This window comes from Hyperolius riggenbachi, chromosome 8, assembly GCF_040937935.1.
Source record: "Hyperolius riggenbachi isolate aHypRig1 chromosome 8, aHypRig1.pri, whole genome shotgun sequence".
Taxonomy (NCBI): domain Eukaryota; kingdom Metazoa; phylum Chordata; class Amphibia; order Anura; family Hyperoliidae; genus Hyperolius; species Hyperolius riggenbachi.
In genome coordinates, this window is record NC_090653.1 from 244,706,813 (window position 1) to 244,720,948 (window position 14,136).

A 14,136-nucleotide genomic window follows, 5' to 3' on the forward strand; every position below is an offset into this window, starting at 1 on the left:
AGGTGATCCCACAGTAACTATTTCCCAGAATCGCTTATCGCCATGCCTGCAGCATTTGCATTAACGTTATGGTACGCATATGATCTGCATCTGATTTAATATCTGTCTTCATGCAATTTCTGTCTGCAATCAAACAATTCTTGCTTATGTTCAACTTTTACCTGCATTGCTATTAACGTTATTGTACGCATACATAATTGTGACCATTTCCTGGTGCCAGGCCTTATGCTGCAATGTGTACTTAATTAAGTAGTCATAATTTGCATGTCTGTAGACTGACCCAGCCTCCCACAGCCCATGCCTGGCCATTCACACCTGATCTTCATTCCAGCACACACCTCAATCCCCTCTGCAGTCTATTTAATCTAGTTACGAAGTCAGATATGACGTGGTCAGATGTGCATTAATCTTAAGTGCACAGCAAAAGACCCAAATTAGACCAAAATTAAACCAGAAGGGAACAGAGGGAACTGGCAGGATACTCTGCACTTCAGTCACATGGTTTGCTACTTAACTGTTTTTTTTTATCTGTTTTACCATATGCTTGCTTGTTTCTGCAATTCCTGTATCTAAACACACTCCACCCTCCTGCTGTCAGCTATCGACATCCCTATAGACCACTTCACAATGTTTAAAATGTCTCTCTCAACCACTTTTTTTTGCCTTCTGTTCCTGAAAATTCAGTAACTTCATTCTCCCACAGTCAGCAACACCATACACATTGCTCCCTCTTTGCTATTGTCTCCCCTTCTCTCTAGCCACGAAATTTTCCTATTTCTCTGCTCACACTACCCCTCCTCTGCTCTCACTAAACCTAACTTGCATACACACAAGTCCCACCCCCACATCTCTCTGCTCTGCCTACAACTCCTCCTGGCTTCTGGGGACATATCACCAAACCCAGGGCCCACTCCTAGACCTCACACTGCTCAGACCACAACTCATTTCACCAATAACAAACCTCACCACCTCCCCTCCCAGAACACATACAACCTTATTGACATCCCCCTTCTTCCCAGCTATCCCCTCCCCATATCTGGGGCTCTATGGAACTCCCGCTCCATTTGTAATAAACTGGCCTTTATTCATGACATGTTTATCTCCAACACTTTCACCTTCCTGGGGCTCAGAGACATGGCTAACTCCATCAGACACGGTGTCTCCAGCTGCTCTATAATATGGTAGTCTAAAATTTAGTCATGCCCCTAGACCTGGCCACAAACATGGAGGCGGAGTTGGGATCCTCCTCTCTGAACACTGTTCCTTTAAACCACCCACACCACTGCCCTCACTCTCATCCTTTGAAGTGCATGCTGTCCGTCTCTACTCTCCATACCACATCCAGATTGCTGTTATCTACCGCCCGCCCGGTCCAGCCTCTACTTTCATTGATCACTTTTCGGCATGGCTTCTCCAGTTCCTCTCCACTGATATACCCACTATCATCATTGGAGATTTTAATATACCCATTGATACTAATTGCCCTACTGCCACCAAACTTCTCTCTCTCACCTCCTCGTTTGACCTCGCCCAATGGTCCTCCACTTCCACCCACAAAGACGTCCACACTCTTGACCTTGTCTTTACCCGCCTCTGTTCTATTTCAAGCTTCCATAACACTCTGCTTCCCCTCTCAGACCACAACCTTCTTACCTTCTCAATCAATTCTTCTCTACCATCAACTCCTCCAACACTACACCATACAGTCACGCGCAACCTGGATCTGAATTCCCTGACTGAGGCCTTGCAACCTCTATGTACTCTGTCTTCCTACACTGACCCTGAGGCAGCATCCAGTTACTTATTTAGTGTAGTCTCCTCTGCCATGAATTCAGCTGCTCCACTCACCACCACCCGCCCCCGCCGAACCAACCGGCAACCCTGGCTCACTGAACAAATCAAGCAGCTGAAAAGGCGCTCCAGGGTGGCAGAAAGGTGCTGGAGAAAAAGCACTGCTGTAGAGGACTTCAATCACTATAAACAAACTATGCAGGAGCTCAGGGATGCCCTCACCTCTGCTAAGCAGTCTTATTTCTCCTAGCTCATTTCCTCACAGTACCACAACCCAAAACAATTGTTCAACACCTTTAACTCCCTACTTCGTCCCCCACCTCCTCCCCCTACCACATGTCTGTCAGCCGACGACTTTGCATCATACTTTACAAGCAAGATTGATGCAGTACGTAATAGCTTCAACACACAACCATTTTTACCAGCTCAACCTTCACCTATAAATTCCTTCTGTCCGCCTGCACCCTCACTCACTACTAACTGCCTTCCCCCGCTCCACAAGACCACTCTCCCACTCTAACATCTTTCACCACACTCACTGAACAGTATCTTTCCTCACTAATCTCCAAAGCACATCTCACTACCTGTGCCCTGGACCCCATTCCCTCTCATCTAATCCCCCAGCTTTCCTCCTTTAATCCCGCTCTAACAACTCTATTCAACCTTTCTATCTCCACTGGCACTTTTCCTTCCTTATTCAAACAAGCTATCATCACACCACTTATCAAAAAACCCACTCTAGATCCAACTTCTCTAGCCAATTACCGTCCTGTCTCGCTCCTCCCCTTTGCTTCTAAACTGCTGGAACGTCACATCCATTCAGAATTGTCTGCCTTTCTCTCTACCAACTCATTACTTGACCCCTTTCAATCTGGATTCCGCACACACCATTCCACTGAAACTGTCCTCACAAAAGTTGCTAATGACCTACTGGTAGCTAAATCCAAAGGCCAGTTCTCCATTCTAATACTCCTTGACCTTCCCTCTGCCTTTGACACAGTTGATCATGCTCTGCTCCTGCAGACACTGTCAACTTTAGGAATCAAGGGACAAGCACATTCCTGGATCTCCTCTTATCTCTCTGGACGCTCTTACACTGTATCCTTCTCTAACACCATTTCCTCCCCACACCCACTGTCTGTTGGTGTACCTCAAGGTTCTGTTCTTGGGCCACTTCTTTTCTCAATCTACACTCTTGGCCGGGGACAACTAATTAACTCTTTTGGCTTCCAGTATTACCTCTATGCGGATGACGCCCAAATCTATCTCTCAGCTCCTGATCTGTCATCACTACTATCTAGAGTCCCCGACTGTCTACATGCCGTTTCTGCATTTATGTCCTCCCGCTTCCTCAAACTCAACATGACTAAAACGGAAATTGTGATTTTTCCACCATCGCTATCTACACCCCCACCAATTGCAACCGTAACTGTAGATAACACCCCAATAACCTCAACCACTAAGGCCCGCTGCTTGGGGGTTATACTTGACTCAGAGCTCTCCTTTAAACCTCACATTGCCTCATTAACTACCACCTGCTATTTCCAGCTCAAAAATATATTCCGTATCCATCCCTTCCTCACACAAGAGGCCACCAAAATGCTTGTACATGCCTTAATCGTCTCCCACCTAGACTACTGCAACACCCTGCTCTGTGGTCTACCAAAAAACAGGCTAGCACCTCTCCAATCCCTTCTAAATTCAGCAGTCCGCCTCATTCACCTTTCCACGCACTGTTCCGATGCAGCCCCACTGTGCTGCTCTCTCCACTGGTTACGTATTACCCAGAGGATCCAGTTCAAACTCCTAACTCTAACATAGAAAGCCCTCCATAAGTTGTGCCCTCCATACATCTCATCACTAAACTCACTAAACTCAAGGTATTGTCCCTCCCGCAACCTTCGCTGCTCCCAAGAAATTCTCCTGGCCTCTAAGCTGATCACCTCCTCTCATGCTCGCATCCAGGACTTTACACGAGCATCATCCCTTATCTGGAACTCTCTTCCACAGCCTGTACGTCATGCTCCAAACCTGGGCATCTTCAAGCGCACTCTTAAAACACACCTTTTCAGACAAGCTTATAACATTCTATAGCCCTTATCTGTCACATTGTAATCAGAGGCAAAGAATCACTGCCTCATCCATCCTCCACCCCCTAACCTAGTGTGTCCCCCACTACCCATTAGAGTGTAAGCTCCCAAGGGCAGGGTCATCCTCCTAATGTTTACTGTTCTTGTAACAATATTTGTGCTGCTTGGAACTCTGCTGTACATTTGTTAGTTGTATCTATGTTCCCCTTTTCGTTTTATTGTGCTTTGTAAAGCGCTGCGGAATATGTTGGCGCTATATAAATAAAAAATAATAATAATAATTTGCACTTAAATCCATATATTGATCAGATCGCTGCAAAAATCACCTTGCAATCACTGTACAAAGTGCTTTGGCAGTACTTTTACCACCCAAAACCACTTATTGTACCCATAAAGCCTTGCGCTAATGGAAATCGCAAATAGCAATAGCTACACAAATAGCGAGCGCTAAATTAAAAATGCTTCAAAATTGCTTTGAAAAATGCAGCAAAAGCACTTAAGCGATTTCTAGTGTGCCCCAGCCTATAACTGCAAGAAGTAATATATACTGTAACTGGGGTATACTTTTATTTTACAAATTCTGGCTTCTCCTTTAGTAGCGAGTTAAAATAACTGCCTCCATATGTATATACATTTAGAGGCGAGTACCTGGCAATGCCGGGCGACACCTCCGCTTGCTCCGGGTCCTGTATGCCCACCGCGCCGAGGATCTCGTCTACCAGCGGCTGGTACTCAAATATGATCCTCCGGAAGCCGTGGAGGAAAGGCATGCCGGCAGCTTGACGTTTCCAGTCTGGGGACCACAGGAGAGAAGAATGACACATATCACATCACAGCCAGAGGAGTGGTGGGGTGGGGAAACCGCAAGGGAGGCGAGTAAAACCGCCATCAGCTCATCAACCTATATTTCATTACAGCACAACTCCAGGAAGTTGTCTTTTTCAGTTTTGATGGTGTAGAATGGCTTTAGAACCACTTTAAAGGGAACCAGAGACGAAGCACCCTCATGTATTTTACCATATACTGTATATCAGTGGGAACATTAGAAAAAACACCTACCCTGCTCTCGGTTTCATCCTTCACTGCTCTGCCTGCTTGTTATCAGCTCTGATAATATCCCTGACTGAGCATTCAGTCTGGCTTTGCTCAGGAATTATTATAGCCGAGTCTGTGTTCTCTGGTGTCTTTTCAAGTTCAAGCCTTCACCCTTCTGGCTCTGCTATAATGACTCAGCTATAAGGATTCCTGAGCAAAGCCAGACTGAATGCTCAGTCTGGGATTTTATCAGGGCTGATAAGAAGCAAGCTGAACAGTGAAGAATGAAGCAGAGAGGAGGGTAGGTGTTTTCTCTGATGTTCCCACTGTTATATATGGTGAAATACATGATGGTGCTTCGTCTCTAGTTCACTTTAAGGGGGCTATTGTTGTCCTATGTCCCTATCTGTGGAAAAGTCCTTCACTTTCTTTTAGACAGGAAGTGAAAAATCTCTTCACGTGTGATTGTCATAGCAACAAAATAATACATATTTTATATTGTGGAGGAGTGTTGGGTGTTTCCTTGTTAACATCACAAAGTTCCATAGAGGCTATAGGGAAGAAAGTGAGGGGGAAAAAAAAAAAATCACTGCCACGGAAACAGACAGAAATAATAACCCTCAAACACTTTCTAACTCCTTTTAAAATAAAAATTCCTATTGGTGGGCTTCAAAGTGTACCTGCCATCATGCAAATAGGACAGTATTGATTTCCACACTGCCAGACTAGGTTCCAACAGCCTATCGATCTCAAGTTGTGGTATGAGTGTCCGCTCACCTCCTCCTTGACACCTGTTTCTGCCTTTTCAGAAATGATATCAAAGGGATTTGCTTTTGTGTATCATCTCTTGTCTAAACATCCTTCTTTGCCTCTTATCTGGTGCATCTCTGATAAGGATTCCCAGTAATGGTGTGATATTTAGCGAACAATATTTTTGATATCATAGAGATCGAAAGTAAAGATCTTAATCAGTCAACATTACAAGAATCCAATTTGCGATCAAATGCAAGAAAAAAAAATCAGGCATGCTGATGCACCACTTTTTAACTACCTGCGGACCGAGCGAGTATAAATCTACATCGGGCAGGGGGCGCTGCGGTCCTGACCGGACGTAAACTTTACGTCCCATTGACCACGCGCCCCAGCCTGTCCCCGTCGCTCGGTCCGCTCTGCCCCTGCCGCAATGTGCTGCCCTGCCGCCTCTATGACGGCAGAACACTGTGAGCCGGACAGGAGCCGTTCCCATTGGCTTACATGGAATGACAGGGTCAGGAGCGAATGAAAGCGGCTCCTGACCGGCGCACAGCGCTCTGCCGTCATAGCGACGGCAGAGAGAGCAGCCTGCGGTGGGGACAGAGCGGCGTGTACGGCGGGAGCGACGGTAACTTGCGGCGGTTCGTCGGGACATGTGCAAACAGTCTAACGCGGTTTAAGCTGCTGTAACGCCGTAGCATGCTGCACTTTTGGCAGAACGTGCAGTGTTACATGGAACGCAACGTGGGCTGTGTGAACAGCCCACTTGTGTTACATTGCTGTGCGTTGGGGGAGCGTTACAGGCTGCACTAACGTGCACCTGTAACGTCTTAGTGTGTAAGCAGCCTTAAAGAGACTCTGTAACATTAAAAAAACGCCCCTGGGGGGTACTCACCTCGGGTGGGGGAAGCCTCGTGATCCTAATGAGGCTTCCCACGCCGTTCTCTGTCCCACAGGGGTCTCGCTGCAGCCCTCCGAACAGCCGGCGACAGACCCGACTGTGACTTCAATATTTACCTTTGCAGGCTCCAGCGGGGGCGCTGTGGCTGCTGTCGGCTCCGAAGTAGACGGAAATACCCGATCTCAGTCAGGACCGCTCTACTGCGCAGGCGCCGGAGACTTGCGCCTGCGCAGTAGAGCGGACCCGACGGCGATCGGGTAATTCCACCTACTTCGGAGCCGACAGCCGTCAGAGCTCCTGCGCTGGAGCCGGGAAGGTAAATAACGACGTCACCGCTGTATGGAGGGCTGCAGCGAGACCCCTGAGGGACGGAGGACGGCGTGGGAAGCCTCATTAGGATCCTGAGGCTTCCCGCACCCGAGGTGAGTACCCCCCAGGGGACGTTTTTACGTTACAGTTCCTCTTTAAAGGGAATGTCCAAGCAAAATAAAAAAATTTAGTTTCACTTACCTGGAGCTTCTACCAGCCCCATGCAGCCATCCTGTGCCCTCGTAGTCACTCACTGCTGCTCTGGTCCCCCGCTGGCAGCTTGCCGACCTCGGAGGTCGGCGGGACGCATTGCGTACATTTTTACGCATTTTCCGCTATGCAGGAACATTAACACATATATTTTTACGCGTTACTAGTTTAATGCGTACGTTTTTACGCATTGAACCAGTAATGCGTAAAAATGTATGTGTTAATGTTCCTGCACTAGCGGGAATGCGTAAAAATGTACGCAATGCGTCCCGCCGACCTCCGAGGTTGGCAAGCTGCCAGGGAGGTACTGGAGCAGCAGTGAGTGACTACGAGGGCACAGGATGGCTGCATGGAGCTGGTAGAAGCTCCAGGTAAGTGAAACTCATTTTTTTATTTTGCTTGGACATTCCCTTTAAGTTTAAAGATAAAGCAGTCAGTTAGGAGGGGAGAGAGTACACTACCACACTGATGTGATCTGACCTCTGCTAAAATAATGTGACTGTGATTTGGGGGCACATTCACATTCTAAGTCACTAAAATAGAATATATGTGTTTATTTTTAAACACTCCAAAGGTGTGATATTTGGACAATCTCTAGCCATGAATAAAATGTGATCTGAAATTTCACTTCTCAAAGTTCCAGTTCAGCCTCTGTTCATTTCAGTTCCTGTCGATAAAACCCATAGATAGAGGAAGAAGATCCTATTTTTGGCTGTAATAAAGTGATACAAAACAAAATGCCCTGCAGTTAAAATTAAAACTTGTTGCACAAGGTTACTTTATAAAGCCAGGGACCAGTCCTGCAAAACCCGGTGCTGCCAGTAAGCAGCCTGAGGGGGGCAGGTGTGTCAGTGTACCGTGACGTCATCATATCCCATTCATTGCAGGGTGCCCGAGATCGCTTCCCAATCCACAGCTACGGCCTCACAATGCGCAGAGCAGCACACACATAGCGTGATCGTACATTTCACAACAGTTCCATATCCGATCTCTAACAAACAGCCCAACAACCCAGCCACACCGTATACTGTTACCTCTTCCCTGCAGGATGGAGCTCCCAGAACCGAAAGCGGAAGCGGAAATGGCGACAACGATAGGGCGTAACACCGTCTGTCAGTACATGATAAAACGATCGGGTTACGCTGAAAAATACAGTGTCCAGCAGATGGCAGCAGAGAGATAATAGCTGTGTGCGGTTACTTAGATGCGATATGTCTTTTGTCATGCATGTGGCAGTAGAGAAGTAGCAAGTGTGTATAGCACGCTGAAGAAAGGGAGGCGAATGCTATACAACGCAGTGGCCAGCAGATGGCAACAGAGAGATAATAGCTGTATGCGCTTACTTACCTGCGATATGTATTTTGGCCTGCAAGTGGCAGTAGAAGACAGCAATTGTGTATAGTACGCTGAAGAAAGGGAGGTGAATGCTATATACGCAATGGCCAGCAGATGGCAGTGAAGTGGTAACAGCTTTGCAAGCCTTGCAAAAGAAGTGCTACACTTCGCTGTCTCCAGGAGATGGCAGTGCAGGTCTAGCTACAATGTAACATGCCTATAAATTAATCATAATGGTGTGTGACATACATTCTCCAAAGCTTATGTATGCAGCATGTGAAAATATCAAATATTTACTTAGGCCAGTGCTGTATTGAGAATAAAAGCGCGCCAGCCAATATCTCTGCCCATGATATACTGTAGAAGTTCAGGATGTATTTAGCCTCCCATTATTATTGTTGTAGTTTCTGTGCTCTTATGCAGAGTTGACATGTTCTGCAGCGTTTTATAAAGTATTCTGAATAATTCATGTGAGAGCCCAGCCCATATATCCATTGTTGTAACTGATATTTTACAAGCGATTTATTATTATTGTTATTATTATTATTATTATTAGTGGTTTATAAAGGGCCAGCACATTCCGTGATGCTGTACAGAGTTCTTATAAGGGCCGGTTCACACCAAGAGCACTACTGAGCACCTTTAAAAGGGCAGCGTTTTTCGAAAAGCACCTGGTTAATGTGTTTGTATGGGCTAGTTCAGAGCAGAGCGATGGGATTTTTTGCAAACGCAGGTCCTGCAGCATTTTTGGGGCAATTACACCTCAATGTAAAATATAGGAAAACTGTACAAACTCTTTAAACATCGCTCAACAGAGCGATTTTCAAAGAGTTTTTTTGTCATCAATCAATATTGTACTTCATGTTTTACCATAAAAACTACAAAATCGCTAAATGCAAATGCTCCAGTACCAAACGTGTACTGTGCAGTACAGTATGCTCCCGATGATGTTGGTGCATTTATGTGGTGCGGCCACATGCCTGTGCATGCGGAGAAGACACCGACCCATCGTTTGTTGGCGATCCTTCTGGCAGTGGAACACGGGAGCAGAGCTGCAGCGAGAGACACACGTGACCTCTATGGGCTGGAAGAAGCCCCAGGTAAGTAAAGCTACATTTTATTAATCGCCTCGGATATCCTATGAGTTAACAAAATGTATTTGCACTAGAGCACCGCATTTCATAAGCATATACAACTCCTTCATCAGGCCAAATATCTTTGCCAGAATCCAACATTAGCCTGGCACTGAGTGCCTCTATGGTACATGTTCATTTGATAAAATACACAGAAGCAGGAAACACTAGAGGGCAGTACCCTTGTGAATATGACTATCGATAGTCAAATAATGGCAATATTCGGTGCACAAATTACAAAGCAGAACGTTTACATGCTTGCAGGACTTATTATTGTTATGGATTTATAGAACGCTGACATCTTTGGGAATACTTTATAGAGACTATAGCATGTTTTGTCCGAAAACATTGATTGTTGGGGAAAGCTTAGTTGACAAGGGTGGGGATCACCACATTGTGGTAATATACTGTAGTTGCTAGCAGTCTTTGCTCTGTGCAGTGAAAGTCTATGTGGTCTATTTACCACTAGTAAATGTGGGGGATTTTTTGGGGAGCAAGCATCAACTGTTGTGTTTATTTGGGCTCTGGATGAGGCTGATAGTTATAATACCAGTAATATATTCATGGGCAGGGGCGTAGCTTGGGGGCAGGGGGTAGGACATGTACCCCTGGGAGCTGGGTCCCTAAGGGCGCCCAACCTTTTTTTTGTCCTTTTTTTTATTTCCCAGCGCAGAGAAGGGGAAGCGGTAAGCACAGCAGCGGGGAAGAGGGGACATCTTCCCCCCCCCCCCATTCCCTCACCTAGGGCTCCCCCTCCCTCGGTCCCCCCTCCAGATATGAACGGCTAGCAGCGGGCGGTGGCAAAGCACTTCCTCTAATCCCGGCGCGGGAGGGAGATCTGTGCGCTGCTACTCTGGTCTGGCTGCCAGCCGCTCATATTTGGAGGTGGGGAGCGAGGGAGGGGGAGCCCTAGGTGAGGGAAGGGGGGGAGATGTCCCCCCTTCCCCGCTGCTGTGCCTACCGCTCCCCTTCTCTGTGTTGCCACCCCTCCTGCTGAGGGGACACCTGGCTACCTATTCTGGGTAGTACTACTATAGACCTGCCTACTTATTCTGGGGACACCTATACACCTGGCTACATATACTGGGACAGCTATACCCCTGGCTACCTATTCTGGGGACATCTATACACTTGGCTACCTATTCTGGGGACACCTATAGACCTAGCTACATACCCTGGGGACACATATACACCTGGCAACCTATTCTGGGGACTACTATAGACCTGGCTACCTGTTCTGGGGACTACTATAGACCTGGCTACCTATACTCGGGACATCTATACACCTGGCTACCTATTCTGGGGACTACTATAGACCTGGCTACCTGTTCTGGGGACATCTATACCCATGGCTACCTATTCTTGGGACAGCTATACCCCTGGCTACCTATTCTGGGGACATCTATACCCCTGGCTTTCTATTCTGGGGACATCTATATGCCTGGCTACCTATTCTGTGGACATCTATACACCTGGCTACCTATTCTGGGGACTACTATAGACCTGGCTACCTATACTGGGGACATCTATACACCTGGCTACCTATTCTGGGGACTACTATAGATCTGGCTACCTGTTATGGGGACATCTATATACCTGGCTTACCTATACTAGGGACATCTATACACCTGGATACCTATTCTGGGGACACCTATAGGCCTAGTTACCTATACTGGGGGCACCTATTTTGGGGGAACTGCTGCCAGATTAACTGTATTTTTGGGGAACCGCTGCTGCCAGATTTAGGGCCGGTTCACACTTGCGGTTCTCTGCCAAACGGACCGGATGACCTGACCGGATCCGGACCGGATCCGGATCGGAACCGTACGGTTCTGATCTGGATCCGATCCGGATCCGGTCAGGTTGCATCAGGTGTTCATCAGGATGCGATCCGGATCCGTTTGGCAAAAGATAGTAGAAACAGAATAAAAATGTTGGGGTCTGGGAGGTAAGCAGAAGGTGGACCTGTGGAATCAGGCCCTCCGCTGTTTAGCACTCACCTCCACCTCCGACATACTGCCAACATCTCCAGCACGTTTAAAGTCACTGCTGCTCCACTCCAAAATGCTTGCCCATGTGTCCCCATCCAAAATCGCCGCTACAATACGCATAGGAAGTGGGATAGAACATCCGGATTTTTAGCCAGTGTGTTGTGCGCTCTCCGGTTCTCATTGGTTTGTATTGGCCGGATGGTGCAGTCCGGCTCCGCTCCGGATACGGCTGCCGGAGAAGCCGGACCAAAAAATAGCGCATGTTGGGTCTTATGCCGGAGTCCGGATCCAGTCCGGATCTGGTCCGGACGAAACGGACGCATGTGAACGGACGCATAGGCTTTCATTGCTATGCCGTGCGTCCGTTCCGTCCGTTCTGCATGCGGTCCGGCTCCGGCACGGCGATTCTGGACGGCGACCGCTAATGTGAACCGGGCCTAAGTATATTTTGGGGAACAGCTGCCAGATTATATGTATGTTGGGGTAACCACTGCTGCCAGATTATGTCTATTTTGGGGGAACCATTGCCATATTATCTGTATTTTGGAGGAACCTCTGCCAAATTACGCAAATTTTTGGAGAAATGCTGGCAGATTACATGTATTTTGGGGGGGGGGGGGGGGGGGAACACTATGGCAGGTCTAATCTTCTCACCTGCTGATATACAGTAGGCCTAGTGCACACCAGAGCGTTTCGGCTGCGGTTTGCGATCCGCTTTCGGGTGTGAATCCGCTTGGGTAATATATTTCAATGGGCTGGTGCACACCAGAGCGGGAGGCGTTTTGCAGAAACACATACTCCAGGGCTGTTGCAGATTTTGGATTGCGGATGCGTTTCTGCCTCAATGTTAAGTATAGGAAAAACGCAAACCGCTCTGAAAAACGGCACTTTAGAGCGGTTTGCCAGGCGTTTTTTGTTACAGTAGCTGTTCAGTAACAGCTTTACTTTAACAATACCTGAAATCTACTACACCAAAAACGCTTCACAAAACCGCAAAATGCTAGCTGAAACGCTACAGAAAAATAAGAAAAAGCGTTTCAAAATCTGCTAGCATTTTGCGGACCTGCTAGCGGTTTTTGGTGTGCACCAGACCATAGTGGTTACCTGGACGGTAACCCATGTTTGTGAGTATAAATAGATACTTAATTGTCATATCCACATACCAGTACATACTACACTATATTGGGCTCTCTGTGTCTCTATTCTGTGTTCCCTTGCAAGAAAACAGGTAAGGCTCTGGAGGTGTGTATGGACACATGCACAGCTGTAGGCAAATGATTTTTGAGTCTACAAAGTTTACTTGTAATTTACATTAATCAACATTACTTTGAGAAAACCTGTAGTTTAATTCTGGTTGGGCTCTAAATTTGTAAGAATGGGAGTCAGGGCTGGTGCAAACCACGAGCGTTTCTGAGCGCTTCTAAAAATGCTAGCGCTTTAAAAGCACTTGGCTAATGTATTTGAATGGGATGGAGCACACCAGAGCGATGTTATTTTTACCAAACACAAACGTGAGTCCTGCAGCATTTCTGCTGATTTCTGAGGTGATTCAGCCTCAATGTTAAGTATAGGAAAGTAGAAAATCACTCTGAAAAGCGCTGGATCAGAGCGATTTTCCAAGCATTTTTGTTACTGAAGCTGTTCAGTTCCAGCTCTACTGTAACAAAAAAATGCTACACCAAATCACTCCAAAAATCGCTAGGCATGATTATAAAATTGCTAGACATATGCCTAGAATTGCTCTGAAAAATCACTTCAAAAAGCGATGAGCATTTGCGATTATGCTAGCGCTTTTTGGTGTGCACTGGCCCTAAGAAGGGTCGCTCCACTCCCAGGGCTTGTTTCACTAATGTTAGCACTGCATATCAGTGAGCGTTTTCAGCTGTTACGAACGCTATAAAAGTAAGCGTACCTTAATTCTCTTTTGTTTCTCTTCCCCAGCTCCCTCCAAAAATTGTTTGCCTGAAGAAGCGGGACTGTTACCCATGAAACGCGTTGCACTTTTGGAGCTCATAATAAATGTTACTTTAAACTTGAAGTAACCTGCCCGTTGTCTGGCCATTTTTTCAGAAGGGAGGTGAGTCCACCCACTTCCCCCTTTTTAACAATTTTAACTAATTTTACTCTACTTGGCGCCTCTGTTGTTATACCACATAAAAGTACCTTAATTACTGTCATTGCACGCTACAAGCCCTATTGGCATTATAACGTGCTTAATGGGGGAATGGGAAGACAGCATGCGCTATGCTGCTGAACTCTCAACATAACGAGGCTCCGATCCTCCCGGCATCATCACTAGCATGGATCCAGTCACATTAAAGGACTTAAACCCCGCACTCTGATTGGCCCAATACGCGCGCCGTGCTGAAAAATGGGTGTGGTCATAGACCAGAATGTGGGTGTGGTCACGGGTGGAGCCAAATTTACATGAACTTAGCAATGGTGAGACATTAGACTAGGACTATAGTAGGAATTAGATTGAGAGTGCCTCCGACACGGGTCCCTGGCAGACCTTTTACACCACTGCTAAGGTCATGTATATTTGGCCCCACCCATTACCACGCCCACATTCTGTTGCATGGCCACTC

The 14,136-nt window shown here is 46.9% G+C and overlaps 1 protein-coding gene and 1 long non-coding RNA gene across 2 annotated transcripts in view; one reads left to right on the forward strand and one right to left on the reverse strand.

Annotated features, from left to right (window-relative positions):
- The window catches only part of ASB6 (ankyrin repeat and SOCS box containing 6), a 27,162-nt gene extending 18,956 nt beyond the window's left edge, over positions 1–8,206 (reverse strand). Inside the window, exons 1-2 of the mRNA XM_068248494.1 lie at positions 8,124–8,206; positions 4,530–4,674 (exon numbers count right to left, since the gene is read on the reverse strand). Of these exons, the coding sequence (XP_068104595.1) occupies positions 4,530–4,651 (122 nt within the window). The 5' untranslated portion in view covers positions 4,652–4,674; positions 8,124–8,206. The remainder of the gene's footprint in view (positions 1–4,529; positions 4,675–8,123) is intronic.
- The window catches only part of LOC137527706 (uncharacterized), a 22,965-nt gene extending 9,393 nt beyond the window's left edge, over positions 1–13,572 (forward strand). The window contains exon 3 of the long non-coding RNA XR_011023202.1: positions 13,490–13,572. This is a non-coding gene — a long non-coding RNA (uncharacterized lncRNA). The remainder of the gene's footprint in view (positions 1–13,489) is intronic.
- Positions 13,573–14,136: the final 564 nt, after the last annotated feature.